Source organism: Doryrhamphus excisus, linkage group LG13 (genome assembly GCF_037039965.1).
Source record: "Doryrhamphus excisus strain RoL-2023G ecotype Guam linkage group LG13, RoL_Dexc_Guam_v1.1, whole genome shotgun sequence".
NCBI classification, from domain to species: domain Eukaryota; kingdom Metazoa; phylum Chordata; class Actinopteri; order Syngnathiformes; family Syngnathidae; genus Doryrhamphus; species Doryrhamphus excisus.
Window position 1 is genome coordinate 8,131,771 of NC_136369.1, and position 19,826 is coordinate 8,151,596.

Sequence of the window (19,826 nt, forward strand, 5' to 3'; positions counted from 1 at the left end):
CCCTTACTAAAACCTCTTCTTCAATAGCTACCCTACGCGCCCCCAGCACCATCAGAGTCCAATTTTGGGGTTAGCCTTAAGTTCAATTTCTTTCTCTCTTTAAGCTGTAAGCAAACACAACATCTGAGTGTTTCCTCTTAAAGCAACTTTATTCATTACACATACACCTGATAGTTGCTAATCTGCATCTTTAGTTGGAGAAGTGGGTCAACCGCACTGCGATACATGGAAAGCGCAAGCACTCAACATTGTCCTTCCACGCATTCGAGGTAAGGCCAAAGGTCAATAAAGTAAAAGTCCAAGGTAAAGAAGCTTGGCAAGATGAAGTGGGATGCTGCTTGGACCAGTCACACAAGACTTTACTGTAATCTTACCAGGAACTTTTCCATTGCAGGCAGCCCCTCCTCCTTCAATCCATGTCATCAAGACTTGCGAGCTACAAAATAGGATTGTTATTCTTCCATAACTTATGTTGCCAGAGCCATACCCAACTGTAGTTATTATCTCGCTGGCGCTGCAGCCTGAGAGAGGATTAGAATTAACAGTACGCCCACTGTGGCCCCACCAGCCACACTCCACGAGCAACTTGACATGGCTCCACCTCTACCTAACACAACTTGCTTGTTTTTGACAATATCAGAGGAGGGCTATCCAAGAAAAGGCATTATATAATCACTGGATTCCCCCCCTCCCTCTCTTATTCACCTGCTAAAACAGGAGTACTGATGTCACTGTCGCATGAGGGATCAGTGACTGACATGAGCTACAGTGCCGGGCTTGGACTTGGCACACAAACCACACTTGACATATACTGGATACTCATCGCCACGCACACAGGCATATTGGAAAAGGAAACAATCCTGCTTTCATTTATCCTTGTATTGAAATGTAAGAGATGATCTATTGGTTGTCTGGGGAATACATTGTGGTCTTCTACAACCGTAAAATTGTTATCTGGATTATCTGGATTTTTGTGTAATCTGGATTACACAAAAACTACACCATATATTTCACTAAAATGGAATAGTCTCACTCACAGCACGGCTCCAGAATAACTAATAATAATACATTTTATTTATATTGCACTTTAAATTACGGAAATCTCAAAGTGCTACAAAGAAAGCATAGAACCTACAGTGAAGCGATAAAACAACACAGCAAAAGGTATATATATATATACGTATATTTATAAAAAAAAAAAAACTACTAGGACTAGGAGCACAATGGGCCCTAACTTAAAATTTTTCAATGGCAAGCAGGAAATTTAGGGTCGCACACCAAAATTGACTTGCAAAGTAAATATTCACATTTCCTCTCATTTTCACAGTATGACTAAAACTTAAAGGGGACCTACTGTGATCATTTGAGTTCTGGAGTCCTATAGAGCAGCTACACACAATAACCCGCACAGAAAACTTTCTAGATCTTCCAGAATCTGCACCTATTCCAGCTGGATTTCCTTGTATTTGTGCTTCCTGCCAAAATGGTCTGTTTTAATTTATTCCACCCGCCTCTGGGCATGCCCACTCTGCTATGGTGGGTCACACGCCGAACGTGATTTTTAACTATGAACCATATAAGGAAGTCCGCCCCTCTGGAACATCACAGTGGTGTAGTAGTTGGGCCACAATTCAAAGTTATTGTTGCACACTGACAATCTAATTATTCCCTAAAATGTATATCCAAGTTTAATTTATATAGAATTGTCCCTAACATCCTGTAATAATAATTGCTTAGGTGTATAATCATTTTTGGGAGATACTGTAAAAAAAACAAAACACTTGGCATTATCTGCTTTATGGCTGCCAAGACATGATCATAGTCTAGTATCATATGTCTGAAAATGTGCAAATTGTACTCAATGCAAAGCCAGCAGTGTGATGTGAATATGAATGTGAAGATCATGTGATTCATCAATTCTAATTCTGACTGTACTATTCCAGTGCTGGTCATATCAAGAAAAGAACTGTGTGGGGCAATAAAAATGGTAATAAATTAATCTATAGAAAGAACCATAAAATGTAATACATAGCACGTGGGTAGCAAAGTGACCATTGACGCCATAAATCACAAATGGTGGTCAAATGGATTCAAAACGTTAGCAAATGTTAGGGGACAATGACAGCTTTTACAACACTGTCTTGACTGGGAGTTTCAAACAGGAAATGAACAGCAGTCTCCCACACCAAAGTCCGGTGTTTGTGTTAGACGTTCACAAGCCTAAACCCGCTTCCCAGTCCCAACTCGGACTCTCTCACCACACAATGACATCATTTGGTTGCCTTTGGTCACAATGACTACAGCTGCAAGATGGAAACTCTATGACTTATTTCATCATACTATCTATTTTGAAAATAGACTTGTTTTGTCAACTTAGGATTTGAACTGAAAAATTGTTCAAACCCCCAAATACATCCTTGAAACTACATTTTGCCATCTCTGCTCGCTATGTCCATTCAAACGAGAAAGGAGACACACGTTTTGTTATCTTAATGCAGGCCTGAGCAGGTAAATGAGTGTCTTTACTACAGCCAATAAGCTGCAGGCCTGTTCACTTAAATCCAGTGAGGCTCTTTGCTGCTTAGCGCCTCTTAAGTGAAGAAAGGCTGTAAAAATGAAGCAGTCCCTCATGAGCCTTTCTGTAAAAAAAAAATTTGCTACAGATCACCTGCCAATTTTCCCAATTAAGTGGCTGTTGTATTCATGACTATACTTTGAAAATCTTGCCAAGGGAAATGTTGTCCAACAGTGTGTTTTTTTTCTGGCTACATGTGCAGTTGTTGGAAAGTATTCAGTTGTGACCTCAAATCTGTGGCTCTGACAGTATTTGAGATTTGAACATGAGACTATCGTGGTATTGGTATACGGTTTGCGCCAGTTTCCTTAATTTTGGGGGATCGGCCAATCTCACATATGAAACCAATCTATCTCTGCAAAGGTGTAAAAGTCAGCCACCATCCCCCTTTTCTGCAAGACTAACAGATCGCAATTGAGCTAAGAGTAAAGCTGAAGCTATCCGGGGCAGTGAGTCTCTGTTCGAAGCTTATGTGTGAAAAGAGCAAACCTCCTACAAAGAAAATGACGGAGTTCATAACATTAGTCATCATGCATTTCTTCCCATTAAATCATTTCATTGGCCGTGACTGCCAGGATGCTGCAATGATTGAAACACTATAGAACTATAGACTATAGAAAACTGATCCGGGACTTTGTCAACTGGTGCGACACCACGCCACCAAGACCAGGGAAATTCACACCTACAAATACACCCCTAGATCAGGGGTACAATTTTATGAAGTATACAAATAAGACGCGGTGGCACGGTGTTCGAGTGGTTAGCGCACAGACCTCACAGCTAGGAGACCAGGGTTCAATTCCACCCTCGGCCATCTCTGTGTGGAGTTTGCATGTTCTCCCCCGTGCATGCGTGGGTTTTCTCCGGGTACTCCGGTTTCCTCCCACATTCCAAAAACATGCTAGGTTAATTAGCGACTCCAAATTGTCCATAGGTATGAATGTGAGTGTGAATGGTTGTTTGTCTATATGTGCCCTGTGATTGGCTGGCCACCAGTCCAGGGTGTACCCCGCCTCTAGGCTCCAGCACCCCCCGCGACCCTCGTGAGGAAAAGCGGTAGAAAATGAATGAATGAATGAATGAACGAACAAATAAGACGCATTTTCAAAAAAACTGCTATTCTAAATGCAACCACTTGATGGCGCTATAGTAATTGTGTTAAGCAAGCAAACCGTTGATACCAGCGCAGAGCAAGTACAGTTCAGCCAGCCACCTTGTGTTTTATAGCTTCCAGATTTAACATTATGTGCTTTGGCACCCTCATTACCCCAATAGGGCTCAAGGTTTGTAGCTTTTTACAAGACTCTGTTGAATTTAAATGTTATATTGTCATATTGTGATACATCCTAAAAATATTGTAATATATGCTAAGGTCCATATTGCCCAACCCTATTTTATATTATTAAAATCATGGTATATTATAGAATGTGAGTGTGAATGCCGTTTTTCAACACAGAGATTTCATTCTATAATTCATTCATTTTCTACCGCTTATCCTCACGAGGGTCGCGGGGGGTGCTGGAGCCTATCCCAGCTGTCTTCAGGCGAGAGGCGGGGTACACCCTGGACTGGTCGCCAGCCAATCACAGGGCACATATAGACAAACAACCATTCACACTCACATTCATACCTATGGACAATTTGGAGTCGCCAATTAACCTAGCATGTTTTTGGAATGTGGGAGGAAACCGGAGTACCCGGAGAAAACCCACGCATGCACGGGGAGAACATGCAAACTCCACACAGAGATGGCTGAGAGTGGAATTGAACCCTGGTCTCCTAGCTGTGAGGTCTGCCCGCTAACCACTCGATTCCCGTTCATTCTATAATATTAAATGTAAATATGTATAGCAATATTCTTCTACTCTTTATATGTAAATGTATTTACTATTTTTGGCCAACAAAGCTGATTCTGACTGAAAATATACACACTATATAGACACAATGTTGCCATTCTTAGGAAAAGATTTACATCAACATTAGCAACATTCATGTTGCTAACATGTAAATAGACAGTCAATAAAGTTTGTATTGTATTGTATCGCCCTTTTGTAACTTTTTTCCCCATAAAAACAACACTGGCGGCATTCAAAAAATGTCAGAAGCACCTCAGTGACACGATTCGGTTAACAAGGCTTTTGTTAACCATTGTGTTGGTTCTCCTCATATCAAAACTGGAAACATACTTAACACACCAGTACTAGCAAGTAGCAAGGTGACACAATGCACGCCAGATGACTATGCAATGAGTTCAAATCCTTTGAACCAACAGACATGGCGTGTTCTGTACATGGTGTACTTTTCAAAACCACTCCAAGACCTTGAGCGGTCTTCGTACACAGCACATGACATCATTGCTCTATTTGCTGTATCCAGACATACATATGAAGAAAAATTGTATTTTTCTTCAAAATTGTATTACCAAATGATTTAATATACAGTGACATAATAGCTGCCAAATGTTATGGAGCAGAAAACAAAAGGATACTATGATTTTTGTGAGACTGTAATTGGAAACCAAGTGCTGAACATGTATCCATATTGACTTTCTCACAGGCTGCAGCTTTAAGGCCTGTTTTGCCATTTTTGACGCACAAAATGATGATATTTGATGCGTTCAAGAAAAGTAAGAGGCTCATTCACACACTGATGACACGCCAGGAGTAACTTGGAAACTGGGACCGATTTTCATCATCGAATCATTAGATTTTGTTCATAGTCGACTAATATTTGAATATACATACACACAGTGGAGTAGTGTTTGCTCCCTTCCTGTTTTGTTTCAGATTAAACAAATTTAAATATTAGTGAGCAAAAAAATGCACTTTTTAATTGAAACTTTTTATTTTTAAGGGGGAAAAAAAATCCAAACCTACATGGTAGTGTGTGTAAAAGTGATTGCATCCCAGTAAAAACATAACATTAATTGAGATCTATCAGTCTGGAAAAGATTATAAATGAGGATGTCCCCATCCGATTTTCAGGATCAGCTTCCAATCTGCTGTAATTTGAAGACCGGATAAAATTGGCTTTCGCCACAAGATCGGGCTGATCCGGTTGCCATATAACATTTGTAACTCTGGGCCGCGCTCCAACACGGTAGGTGTAGTGATACGCCTCAAACTGGTTGCCACTCGACTCCTGCCACCCACAGGAAGAAGAAAACGCAACACCATCATGCAGACATGTCCGCGGTGTATTGTGGTGAAGTTATAGTAGCATACAGCATAACATATAGTATACATAGCTACAATCGTAGTTCCCCCTCACTGTGCCCAGACTGCTGCATCATGGTGCAGCGTGCTAACATGTGCAAGGATGCTATAACTGCTGCTTGTTTATACTGCTGACTAATATTTAATTGTGTTTGATGATCTGAAACATTTAAGCGTGACAAGCATATAAAAAAATAAGGGAGGAAACACTACTGTATCTATATATTAGGGCTGTCAATCAATTTCAATATTTAATCATGATTAATCACATTTTGTCCACAGTGAACTCATAACTAATCACATTTAATCGCAGATAAAACTGAAAAAAAAAGTTTATTGTTTTCACCCCTATTTGTTCATAATCTGGATTACACAAAAACTACACCATATATTAACATAAAATGGAATAGTCTCATTCACAGCACGGCTCCAGAATAACTTTTTTTTTTTACTAGGAGCATAATGGGCCCCAACTTAAAATTTTTCAAATTTAGGGTCACACACCAAAATTGACTTGCAAAGTAAATATTCACATTTCACATTTAAAGGGGACCTATTGTGATTTTTTTTCGACCCTTTGTATTGATTTGTGGAGTCCTATAGAGCAGCTACACACAATAACCCGCACAGACAACTTTCTAGATCTTCCAGAATCTGCACCTATTCCAGCTGCATTTCCACAAAATGATGATAATTGATGCGTTCAAGAAAAGTAAGAGGCTCATTCACACACTGATGACACGCCAGGGGTAACTTGGAAACTGGGACTGATTTTCATAATCGAATCATTAGATTTTGTTCATAGTCGACTAATATTTGAATCTCCATCCATCCATTTTCTATGCTTTATCCTCATTAGGGTGGTGGGGTATGATGGAGCCTATCCCAGCTGGGGTACTGGTCGCCAGCCAATCGCAGGACACATACGTATAGCATATAACAACCATTCATACCTATGGACAATTTAGAGTCGCTAATTAACCTAAAATGTATGTTTTCCACCGGGGGGAAAACCCCCACACAGGAAAGAACCTACAAACACCACACAGTGGTGCAAAGCGGAGAATGAAAAATGGACTCACTTTGGCTTTCATGGCATGGATGAGACAACGCTGACTTTGCACAAAATAAAGAGTGTCTCACGAAAATACAACACACGGAACAGCACAAAAGACACACACAGCCACCTTGTTTGCCACTACATTTGTGGAGAAAACAACAAAAAAAAATTTTGTTCTATTCAAATGCTAATTTTGTTCTTCAATTATGACACGTGTGTTTATTTTATGTTGTTTACTGTCCACATTGTTGTGCTGCTCAACCTTAGCTGGGTCATTGTGTGTCTCTTTCCGGGGATTAGGTCACTACTACTACTACTACTACTACTACTACTACTATAATACACTAAATTTATAATTAGTAGTAGTCTTTTTTTTAACTTTTTGTTTTAATCGCTTGCTTCTTCAATCTACCCGTATCTTTAAACACCCGCTTCCTTTTTCGTCCTCTGCGTAGATGATGCAAGCGATTCTTCAAAGTAGGTCCTAGTAATATGTACAGTAAGTGACATTATCTGTTTTTAAGCTGTTTTTGAATATTTATTTTTGTTATACTTCCACTTATAATAACTTTGATCTACTTGAGAGACATGAAATGTTGTGTTTCTTGAATGAGTTTAAAATATTGTCACTGTTTGCCAGACCTTAAAATAAAATCCTGTTTTACAGTTGTGCTGCACTGCATTGTTTTTGCAACATTACTGGTTGCATACTAGTTCAAATATACGGTACTGGAAAACATCCACCCATTTTCTATATAGCTTATCTTTAGAGTCACAGGCGAGTTGGAGCCTATCCCAGCTGAAGGATGCAAAATACAAACTATCAAAATTAATTATTGGAGAGAAACTAAGATAAATAAGAGAAACTACTCAGACTACTACTCACACAGTCAGCCATCTTTAAATACCACCAAGAATACATTGGGATAAAAAAAAAAGAAATCTAGAAATTCACAACAAGACATTAACCTTCAAGAGGCCGTTTTTGCAAACATATTTTACAGTGATGAGGTCATCAGTCAATGGACGTTGTGCGCTATTATAACTATGCTCAACTTACTTCCTCTCACTCCTGTGCCACAGGAGATCAATGACATGGCCGCTGGACAGGAAGGGAGGACGGGGTCAAACTGCAGTTGACGATAATGTTTAAATAAAACACAATGAGCAGCTTAAGTCATACCTCAAGTAACAGTTTGACATGATGGAAATTGTTCTTACTCTGACATGAGCGCTTTAACATTTCGGACTTTGGTTCTAAAAGAAAATGGAAATCACTTTACCAATACCTATTTTCAGCAGCTCTTCAAACTGGAATACTGGAATAATGCCAAGGAAAGAGATGAAACACAGTAGGGGTGCATGTTGCATGTATGCAGTAGTTCAGGAGTAGAAGTGTTAATAAAACAAGGCTAAAAACCATGACTGTACTATACTGACTGTACTGTGGTGATAAATACAGCTGCCAATTATCCAGAGACAAATGAATTAATGTTGGCAATGATATCTAAGAAGCGGTACTTCATAGCTCAAGAGCACAATGTTTGATATCCTAATAAGAGAACGCAAAATACAACCAATATGATCCCCCTTCCCTCCCCTGCATCCTACAGGAACAGCCCAGTGGATTAATTAATCACCATGCAAAGTCTTTGTCCTCTTCTGGAATAAATTACTCATTGGCTTTCAACGTAGACTACACACACGCACACACACTTGGACACAAAACAGTCCAACAAGTGAAATTTTCAAATCATGAGATTCTCACTCATACAGATGTTCAGTTAATAAACATATATCATCCATTATTGTAAACCTTACAAAATGCCTTCAGACACATTTTAAAAGGGAGCAAATGATTGGCACAGGGCTAGCTCCGCCTCCAAACCTCCTGCTTGCTTGATGTTGATATTCTCCTCTGATTTCAGATCAACATTTGCAGTAAGAGTAATTATCAGAATAGATCCCGTATGCCAGACTTTGTTTGGAAGTACACTTTACCAGTCAAAAAAATACAGTTTGATAAAATGTAGTAAAGGATGCGAGTTTGAACACACCCATATTACTGTTTTCAAAGCATGCATGAGTGTTGTGTCTACTTCTAAAAACGGGACAATTTACTCCTGGAAAGTCCAAGCTACGAAGGAATGACTGCACCGCTAACAGTTTGTTACAGTTGCCTTCATCTTAGCATTGATGCCAAAGGGTGATAGCAAACCAAATTGCGGGTTTCATCTCAATGGAGGATCCCATCGACACTCTTGGAGAGTGAGAAACACAAATGGAAAAGTCAAGGCCAGACAAATGGCGGCGTGTTTGGCCGAGACCCGTGGTTGTCTGTTTGGTCCTAAAAATGCCCACTATCACAGGGCCTTGTACTTGAGCCTTATCATCCCCAAAGCAGCCCAGATGGTAACGTAACCTTGACAAAGACTCATGACACACTCCCAAAGCTCGATTCATGTTTCTCACACTGCAGAAGCCTGAATACTCTCTCCTGAACACGCTCTCTAAAAGATTCAGCACAGCTTTAGAGTTTGTTTGACTCTGCTTTTACTGAACTTCACTGTGGTTATGACCAGCTGTGTGTGGTTGGAGATGATAATTATCATCCTTACAGGGATGGACATGTGGGCAATCTTCAGAACCACAATGACTCAAGCCAGGGTATACGTGCTCCGTGGGATAGGAAACAGCAACACTCCGAATATTGCACTAAGGCAACTGATTATTTTACAGTTTACAATATTTCCTGAAATATGTTTTATGGTCAGGAAGTCACCATTTCCACAGCAGAGGTACAGAACTGTGCCAATATCGCAGGCTGTCATTAATTCTGTGTCCAATTATCCAAACAAATATTCTAAACCAGGGTTCTCAAACATGCAGGACACTAGTTTGAGGCCCCCGCCTTGATATGAAAGTTTAATGTTAGTGCGGCCTGCGCAAGTTTGATATGGATGCTGTATGGTATCATGTACCCAGAAAAATTATTACGTTTGATTAATGTTCATGTTAAAGGTTAAACAACTGTTCATAGTTATCCTCCCTATCCGTGTGGAAGTGGTACGTTTTTGGCTATTTAAGTTTAAAGGAAATAACTTGAAGGCTACCGTTTAGGTCGCTAGCTCTCTAGTTTGCGAGTTAGCATGTGTCTCAAGACCCTGCAGTTGCGCAATATGTTGTAAATAAAAAGAGTATAAATGTGACTATAGTCGTGTTTTGTCATGTCTACAGGGCTCTAATAATGCTTTGTTCATTTTAATCTGAAAAAAATAATTTGTCTACCCACCAACTATATGTGGTTTCTTAAGTTTTTATTTGCTGTTTTATTATTATTATATTTATTTATTACTGATTGATTGATTTTCTTTATTCTTGATTTGTTTATTTATTTTTTATCTTATTTTGTGTAGAAAAATAAAAAGTAAGATATTTGAGAACAGTGGAATGTTTTATCAGAGCTTTTCTTGTAGAAAATTGGAACCAAAGCAAAGTTTTTTGTTAATTTTTTGTTAATAAATGTGTTGTTTTTTTGGGGGGGAAAACCTGATGCAGCCCAGTCTCACCCAGACCCTAGCTCCAGTGGCCTCCAAGTAAATTGAGTTTGAGACCCCTGTTCTAAACTAGCCGTTTTTGCGAGCATTGAGACAAATGCAGCAGCTTGAGAACAATTAAGAAATGTACTTTCCAAACCTGTTAAGCTAAGGTCAGTTATGTTAATAGGCTAAATTAATTAGTTTCAAAATTACAGAGCATAAAGAGTCTGGGTAAAGGGGAAAACAGGAAATAGGGAGGCTAACTGCGACACTTTGAAGCACCTTATTGATCATCAAGCAGACTGTTTTTTTTTTTGCAAAAGGACCTTTTATTTACTTCAGATGTTTCTTAAGTGTAAATAAATGTAGGTTTTTGTTTAATTTCCATACATATTCCACTGGAAATGAAGGTCAATGAAAGCACCTGCCCTACAATTTGCTAACAACAAAGTTGTTGCCCAAGTCTTGACACGGTACTATACGACTCAATTAGGAATCATGTAAACCAGTTTAATGCACCAAATATCCACGTATGAACGCCTGAGTTGGAGAATGTTGGCCACCAACCTCTAAAATGTGGTTGATTATTAAAAGACTTTGCCAATTCATTTCCTGTTCAGCAACTAGTTGATCAATCAACTAATTGCTTCAGCTCTACCTGCTACTGACACCTACTGGAATGTGGTGCAGCTAAAAAAAATGTTTTCCAAAACATGCGCATGAAAATTGTTCATAAATGTTTAAAAGGGGCTTTAAAAGTGTGGCGTCCACACAATCCCCAACACAATCAATAACGATTATTGATCTAGTCTCTTAATGGCAGAAACACAGACAAGTGGAAGCAGCATGTGACCTCGTTTCTTGTCAATCTGATGCTCTGAAATAATGCAAATTAGAAAGTCTACTTTTCTACACAGCGGCTGGACTCAGCTCATTGCCGCAATGATGTACAGAGGACGCTGAAGATGACACTTTATGGATTCAGGATTAACCATTTCCAACTGAAGCAGATTTGTATACCATTAGTCTAACTCAATCAGGGGACTAATTCAATCAAAGGCACAGTGGGCGTCCTGACATGGGGGGCATCTGTCACGCTGCCTTCTCACTGCATCCTGCATTGACATTTAGCCACAAACTTCAGTTTAACAGAAGCCCTCAAATACCTCAGAAATACACAGAAACACACATACTTTGCAAGATCATTCTGCATGTAAATTAGATGCAAATGCAAACATTACATCTCATAACTTCACTTTCACTTGCTGCATCTTTCTCAATTGTGCTGTACAGCAAAGACACCAACGTGCATGTGTTAGCTCTTACACAACATGCAAATGAGAATGAAATTGATCATCCCCTTGATGGGAAGCACATCTCTTTTAGTGGCGTCCAAGCAGCACATCTCATTATGCCACTCTTAGTGTAATTATTCGTGGTCCAATAGATAAATGGGACTGGTAGATTTTGGGATGATGCAACATGCTCAGAGCACACTTTCTGCTAGTGCGCCACTCAATCCTCTCTCGGACCTACTTAACTCCATTTTTCATCAAATATACATTTTTTTTACAAGTACACACAAGTGGTGAGACCCAGCATGGTAGCATTTGGAAGCTAAATATGTCCAATTAAAAAGATTGACATATTATGTGTTGCATGTGACCTCTAAATACTAATAAAAAGTACTGTCTTTGCCATACAGTGAACAAGTGTAACTGGAATTGGAAGACTGGGGCCTTTTGACCGTCCACTTGGTTTATGTATGACCTTTCAGAAAAAGCAGTACAGCAGTATATTGACATGTACTTTGGAGATACAGTGCAGTTCAATGAAAGCCTACTTGGATGTACAGCTTGTTGCATGCATTTGAGTGTGGGTTCCCTCACCTTGCAGCTCTGGGGTTTGAGGGGTAGTCCCGAGACAGGATTTCCTTGATGCTGAGTGGTGTTAGTCTGCTGGGGCGAGTGGGAATCCTCGGACTCTTTTCCACTGTGGTAGACCACCCTATCAGAGATATGAATACTTGAAGCACAGCCCATGCTTCAACCCACTTCAGCTTTCTTTTCTGCTTTTTGCACAAGTGCTTTACTTTGAGGGCCACCAGAGTGTCATTCGCTCACTTTTTTTTTGTTACTAAAGCAGAGGGTCCATTCTCTAGGATTAAATACATATATGTCATCTGGGCCACAACAAAGCCACTTCTGCAACTGCTCTATAAAGAGGCATGAATAATATATTTTCTATCCCCCCCGGCAGACCAACAGGAGACCGGGAAGCTGATTTCCTCCCTCTTGTTTTTCACATGAACTTAATTGGAGATTTTTTAATCAAAGCAGCAGTCCTTCTTTGGGGGGAAAAGTTGACTTATTGTTCAGCTGGACTGTTCTGAGTTCCCAAGGCTCCTCTTCTCGTCTTCCTCGTACCACATCACCATTTTTTTCATGATTCTTTTTGTGCTCAACTTCAGTCATCAAGTAGGCCTGAACACACACACACACACACACACTCACACGCACACATACACGCACACACACACACAGTGCAGCCTCATGCAACAGTTTTATCCATTTCTGCTGTGCAATCTTGCAACCGTCGTCGTCCTTCTCCAGTCTGGAGCCATCCAAAAAAAAATGTGATTATTAATAGTAAAATGCTAAATTTTGTGCTTCTTTTTTTTAACAAAATCTGGTGGCCCACTTCAGCCGAGGACGGCCAGTGTACGCGTTCTCAGCACACTTTGCTCCAACACTGAGGCGACCATCATTATCATCTTCATCAACAGGCTGCAATATTCACACTGCACGGCATTCATGCGGACAGTCGTGCCAAAGCATTCCCGGTGCAACAGAATGCAACTCCCCATGTATCAGCTCCGCAATTGACCAGTGGAGGACGCGGAGGGGCCAGCCGGCGTTCAGGCATCCGATACCCGCTTCAGGATGAGCCCAACCCGGGTGCAGTGTCTCCAGGCTCCTCGCCGTTGTCTCATTCCGGCGGTGGGAGAAAAAAGGTAAATGTGGACGCTGTCAAATTCTACAAACGTGAACGTAGAATGCCAAAAAAAGGTGGGAAAAAAATGGCAGTCGATGTAGACAAGTTTCGTATTTCCGTGCAGGATGATTAAAGGTGGCGAGGGCGCGAGGACAAGCCGGAATGAAGTCGCCAAATGGAGCTCATTTTTAGGCTTGTCTTTTCTCTGCCTTGCTTGGCGTTTGCCCTTCCATTTCTTCGCCGCTGCTTGACAGCGGCACATCCAATAAAAGCACCCGCAAGGATTGACCTACAGCCTTTACTGACGTTAATGCAAATGAGCTGAGCGCAGCTAATGGGAGCCTCGCTCCGGCCGCCTGTGGGTGGTCCTCCACGCTGAGTGGGAACTTTGAAAAGACCAACAACGCTGGCAGCCCTTTTTCGCCCGGATGCACGCTTGGAAAACGGCTAGGATCCCCGCTTTGGAGGTGCAGCATGACTCTGTGTAAAACGGTAGACATCTTCTTTCATAAAATCTCACACATATTAGAATGTTTGGTTGCTCCTGTTCAAAACTGGAGGTTGCTATAACTACTGTATGTTTGGGATCCAAAAACACAGACAGAAGTGGTCCTCGGTTTGATTGTTTTGATTGATATTTGTATTTTCCTCCTAAACTGATGTTTCAGATAATGAAGTTTGCACATTTGGAAATGAAGAATGGAATGGCTCACTGTGAGAGCCGGACTTCCTTATATGGGCGTTCCCAGGTACTAGCTCTAGGCTTGCTGTCCTCTTTCACTGCGCTGATTTCACCATGTTAGGACAGAGCTAATGCTAATGGCTTCCAAAAAATATTTGTTCAGGTTTGAACTTGCCGAAAAAGCCAAAGACTAGGCAGAAGTGGTTGGAGTTGCAGATCCCAGGTGCAGACCGATGTTGTGCCAAGATTGCACTCAAGAAAAGCAGACCTATATTACCAATTTCAGTTCATGGTCTCCAGCCAGTAGCTCATGAGCTACCAGTAGCTCTCCAAAGGGTTTATTAATTTACTATCAATTCCTATATCGACAAAATTAGGAAATGGGGTTCGGCAGTAGTCCAGAAGTTCTCAGAATTTTGACCAATCACTGCAGGCGGGCTGTGAGTGAAATAAATTAAAACAGACCTTTTTGGAAATCCAAGGAAATACAGCTGGAATTAGGGCTGGGCGATATGGACCAAAACTCATATCCCGATATGTTCATCCACGGCCTGCCTCTAGGCACGCCCACTCTGCTGTGGTTGGTCACACTGCCGAGTGCATAGAAACACTTTCAGTTTGTGCCACTAAATGTTTAGGACTTGATAAACAGCGATTTCGTTCACTGCCGAGTGTATATAAAGACTCCAACTTTATAGGCGTTCATAAACGCAATGTATATTTTTTAAATGTCGGCTGTATTACAGCCAGGCATGAGGCAAACGCCGATCTAGAGTGCACTGGCACGCGCTGAAACTAGTTCTCGAACAGGTCTCGTGTTTACCAACCAAAATGATGTTTTTAAGTCATATATGGGAGCACGTTTGTAGCATGAAATGACGTAAACTGAGGACCACCTGTATTAGATCTTTGAATTATTGGACTCCAAAGTATTATTAATTATTGGACTCCAAATTTCAGGCCACTGCTCATTTTTTATAGGGTGAAAAAAAACATCATTAATGGGATATATTATTATATATTACACTTATTTGTTTGTCGCCTCTGACACAAAGCTAAGATACATTTGAAACATTTAAATTACACAGAATGCACAAACCACTTCTACATGAAACAATGCAAAATGGGGAAAAGCAAGTTACAGAAGCAGGTAGCAGAGATGCAGATTCTCAATGAGGTTCTCAATGGGAGTGACCAGGATGGATAGGATCAGGAAGGAGTACGTACATCAGAGGGATATTACATGTTAGAGGCCTTGGAGATAAAGTCAGAGAGGGCAGACTGAGATGGTTGGATGAGAGATGGTGAATATATTGGTAGAAGGATGCTGTGTTTAGAGCTGCCAGGTAGGAGGTGTAGAGGAAGACCAAAGAGGAGGTTTATGGATGTAGTGAAGGAGGACATGAGGGGAGTTGGTGTGAGAGAGACACATGCTAGAGGCTACATTTTCAAAGACAATAATACTCACTTTTGACTCTCACCGAAATATACGTTTAACAATATTTTGTTATGGTGGTGGTAATATGAAGCACTATTCATATTTGTACTTGTGTACATTTTAATGCTGATCTAAATATTGATTTAATGTGATGTTAATTCCTTGTGTTTGTATCCTGTTTCTCTATAAATCAAACCAGGATGCAGCAGTTTGACCGTGCCACTAAGGTATTAGTGTGTACACAGATGAACGATGCTCATTGTTTTTTTTTATGATTTCTGGTACACAAGCTGAATTATTCATGAAGAAATGACATGTTTACTGTTGCTGTGTTTGCACTGTGGCCATTTGTGTGTTTGACTTTCACTTAGCATCATTGCACTTGGTGCTGCCACAACCCTCAGCTGGGCCGTTTTAGGAGCGTCTTCATGCTGTGTGATTGCATGAGTATCACTTTTGTTGTGTGAATCAACATGTCAGCAGTACTTGATTAGAGTAATAATAGTAATAGTATTTGTACTACCAACTAACTCACTGAACCTTCAAAATTATTTACCTTAATTGTATTCTTAGACTACATTTTTTAAATCATTATATTTCATAGTGCAGCTGTTTTGTCTTCACAGTTACATTTACATTGTTTCATTCACAAGCCACATCATTGATTTACTGTCTGAATTGTTATTTGCAATATTTAATTCCAAGTTATTAATTTGATCACTTTTTGTTTGGAACCTTTTCAGTCTTCAGCATTGGATGTGATTGGATATTCCACACTAGAGGGCGCCAAAGAATACATTTCCTACAGCACAATTCAGAGACTTCACTACATTTTGAAACGTTGGGTTAACAACTTTATAATGATATATTTAATATTATATCATTGTAATTCATTGGAATAAAAATTGTATTCCTGACTGAAAACAGATGTTGTCATGTCAAGTCGGCGTATACAAAAAGGTTTCCCAAAACATTAACATTATAAAAATAATATTTCCAGTTTGACATTGTTATTTTGTCATATTTCATTGTTTAATATGCTAAAATATGTTGTTTTTTATGACTTATCCTCACAGCCTTTTTCCTCATCTGTCTTACAACATGACTTTAGTATTTTTTTCTCTTTTCAGTGTTACCTAATTCTCCTTATTGCCTCTTTCCCCATTTTTTTTATATTGTAGCAATAATTTCACTATGTCCACTATGTGGATCCGTCTTAGCAAATGTGTAGACACAACACAGAAAATCTACACTTTTCATTCTGCAGCTATGCTGTTGTATCATGTATTGTCTGTACGCAATGTTCTTGTTTTATCTTTGTTTTTGTTTTACATGCAGTTCCTGGTCATGATCCATCTGTTGTTCAGCTTACAATGGATGCTTTTAACCCGTTACTATTCAAAGCTGTGACTATAGCATCCTCATCCTGTGGAAAGAATCAACACATTGCTAAATCAATCATAAGAACATAAATAATTCTCCTATACTGCCTGACTGTGTTCCAAACAAATCCAAAATGCATAATAGACATGTACTTCTCACAACTTGCAATATGTTTAGGTTGACAGGAAAATGCCTTTTGAAACCGAGTGTTTTGAGCCATCCCAAAATTCTTCTAGGGCTCAAAACCTTCATTATCTGAAACTTTGGCATACACCAGAATGCAACATTCTAATTACATTTATTGGTCAGGAAAGTGGAAAAGGCATAATAGGTCCCCTCTAAAAGGCAACGCTCATAAAGAAATAGTAAAGTAATTGATTAAAAATGAGATTCACGTGATTTAAAAAAATAACACACTAGATATGAATGTATTAATTATTAATTAATTGCAATTTATGCTTAATTTGATACCCCTAAATATAATATTATATTTTATATTAGTATTTTAAGTAGACAAGGGCAAGAAAGCCCTTTTTTCACATTCTCTGATAAATATACTATGTCAACAGTAAGTGTACATGACATGAAGGTTCGCGGGAATGCTGGAGCCTATCCCAGTTGTCTTCTTCGGGCAAGAGGTAAACCCTGGACTGGTTGCCAGCCAATCACAGGGCAAACATATACAAACAACCATTCACACTCACATTCATACCTATGGAAAATTTGGAGTCGCCAATTAACCTAGCATGTTTTTGGAATGTGGGAGGAAACCGGAGTACCCGGATTCTTTTAATATTACAACTTTTACAAAAATAGCACTTTTCTTTAAGATTTCAACTCTGCCACTAAAATGACAATATCTGTGTTTTGTAGTATAGTGGTACAACTTAAAACAGGCAAGTAATATCAACCAAAAAAAAATACAAATAAAAATAGACTAAGTTTAAGAAAATTAAACACAGTTTCCTCCCACATTCCAAAAACATACTAGGTTAATTGGTGACGCCAAATTGTCCATAGGTATGAATGTGAGTGTGAATGGTTGTTTGTCTATATGTGCCCTGTGATTGGCTGGCGACCAGTCCAGGATGTACCCTGCACTGGTTTGGAGTGGTCAAAGGTATAAAGGTGTGTTCAAGTCAAAGAACACGGCATGTTGTCTTCTCTTGGTGTATTTATTAAGGCTTTATGCTGTGGTACTGTAACAACATATATACAAAACAAATACACAAATAAAAAATGATAAGTAAAGTAACGTAACTCATATTACATAAACATAATGATGAGCCAAGGCACATTAAATACAGAAATGAACAAGGAAATTAAGTAAATATGACGCTTACTGAAAAAATAGTTGGTCAGTTAGCTTGAATGCTAATGTTAGCACCAATGAACAAAGGAGCCTCACTGAGTGAAAAGGTGCACAAACAACTGTACAGCTCCCACAAAGGAACCAAAAGCTCACCTCTGCATTCACGCACAGCATCAACTCAGGGAGATGGTAGATGAGGCTCAGTAAAGCGTCAGAGGAGAAATAAATAGCTCAACCGAAGCAACGGTGGCGCACTGCGGTGCGTTTACTGACCGCCGAACGCAGTAGGACAAAACAACGCCCAAAGCTGAACATGATCAGTGACACAAATCATGTAAATTATGGGCTTTTTAACTAAAATCTATTCTCATAACATTATAACTTTTGACATATAGAAACATTTCTGAATATGTCTGTCAACCGCTCGATTGGTTTCATTTTTACTGTACTGTATGTACACATGTGTGTGTGTGTGTGTGTGTATATATATATATATACACATGTGTGTGTGTGTATTATGTTACCAAGCTAATTTTATTAGGTCATGGCAACTTGAATTTTGTTTTAAGCTTACCAACAATAAAATTTGAGTGTATATGACATGCTAAATTAAGTTCATGTAATAGCCAACATTATTATTTGAACATAACTTAAAAAAATAAAGTTAGCAACTTAGAAAGCTTATCTAAATCATTCATTCATTTTCTACCGCTTTTCCTCACGATGTTCGCCGGGGGTGCTGGAGCCTATCCCAACTGTCTTCGGGCGTGAGGCGGGGTACACCCTGGACTGGTCGCCAGCCAACCACAGGGCACATATAGACAAACAACCATTCACACTCACATTCATACCTATGGACAATTTGGAGTCGCCAATTAACCTAGCATGTTTTTGGAATGTGGGAGGAAACCGGAGTACCCGGAGAAAACCCGGAGAACATGCAAACTCCACACAGAGATGGCCGAGGGTGGAATTGGACCCTGGTCTCCTAGCTGTGAGGTCTGCACGCTAACCACTAGACCGCCGTGCCGCCCTTATCTAATTACATATTTTACATTGCATGTATTATGTATTAAATCAAGTAGTGTCAACAGATACTCTGAATTACTTTTTAGAGTGTACACAACAGCTGTGAATAAGAAAGAAGCTGAGTGACTTCTTCACTATCTTTGATGATGCACTCTTGCTCACCCCCCCAATCCTGAAGTTTTACTGTGCCATGGTTTTTAGGATTAGGATGCACAGGCCTTGTCACGGGCCACAGCTGCAACCTGATAGCGTTCACCCCGTCATTGGCTAAGCCAGGCCGCATTGTGATGAAGGTGAGGCACTCAAATAGGCCGCGTGCTTGCACCGAATGTCAGAGTGCCGAGCATAGTCGGGATGTGTCTGTGTCCGCTGCTAGCGAGCTGTTTTGGAAACGTGCTGCCACAGCAAGGTCTGGAAAGGTTAATTGGGTTTAGGAAAATAAAACAATGTGCTGCAGCAAGGAATAGAATGAGGAACTTTAGTAGTGTATGGCTTACATATACTCATTCTTTATTGCGCTTGGGGGCACAAATGACTGCCAATTCTGCCCGGCAACAATTCTGCTGCACCTGCCAGTGGTCATTCACACAGTACAGTGT

At 39.9% G+C, this 19,826-nt stretch overlaps 2 protein-coding genes across 3 annotated transcripts in view; one reads left to right on the forward strand and one right to left on the reverse strand.

The window, feature by feature from the left end:
* The window catches only part of pde8a (phosphodiesterase 8A), a 58,092-nt gene extending 44,412 nt beyond the window's left edge, over positions 1 to 13,680 (reverse strand). The window contains exon 1 of one of the 2 annotated variants that reach the window (XM_058089495.2): positions 12,279 to 13,680. In XM_058089495.2, coding sequence (XP_057945478.1) covers positions 12,279 to 12,431 — 153 coding nt within the window. In that variant the 5' untranslated portion in view covers positions 12,432 to 13,680. Of the gene's footprint in view, positions 1 to 374; positions 793 to 12,278 lie in introns of those variants that run through there. The other variant, XM_078795776.1, reaches the window with a different exon arrangement.
* LOC131139681 (zgc:158482) overlaps positions 13,194 to 19,826 on the forward strand; it is a 35,767-nt gene continuing 29,134 nt past the window's right edge. Inside the window, exon 1 of the mRNA XM_078795777.1 lies at positions 13,194 to 13,875. The gene's annotated coding sequence lies outside the window, so the exon portion shown is untranslated. The remainder of the gene's footprint in view (positions 13,876 to 19,826) is intronic.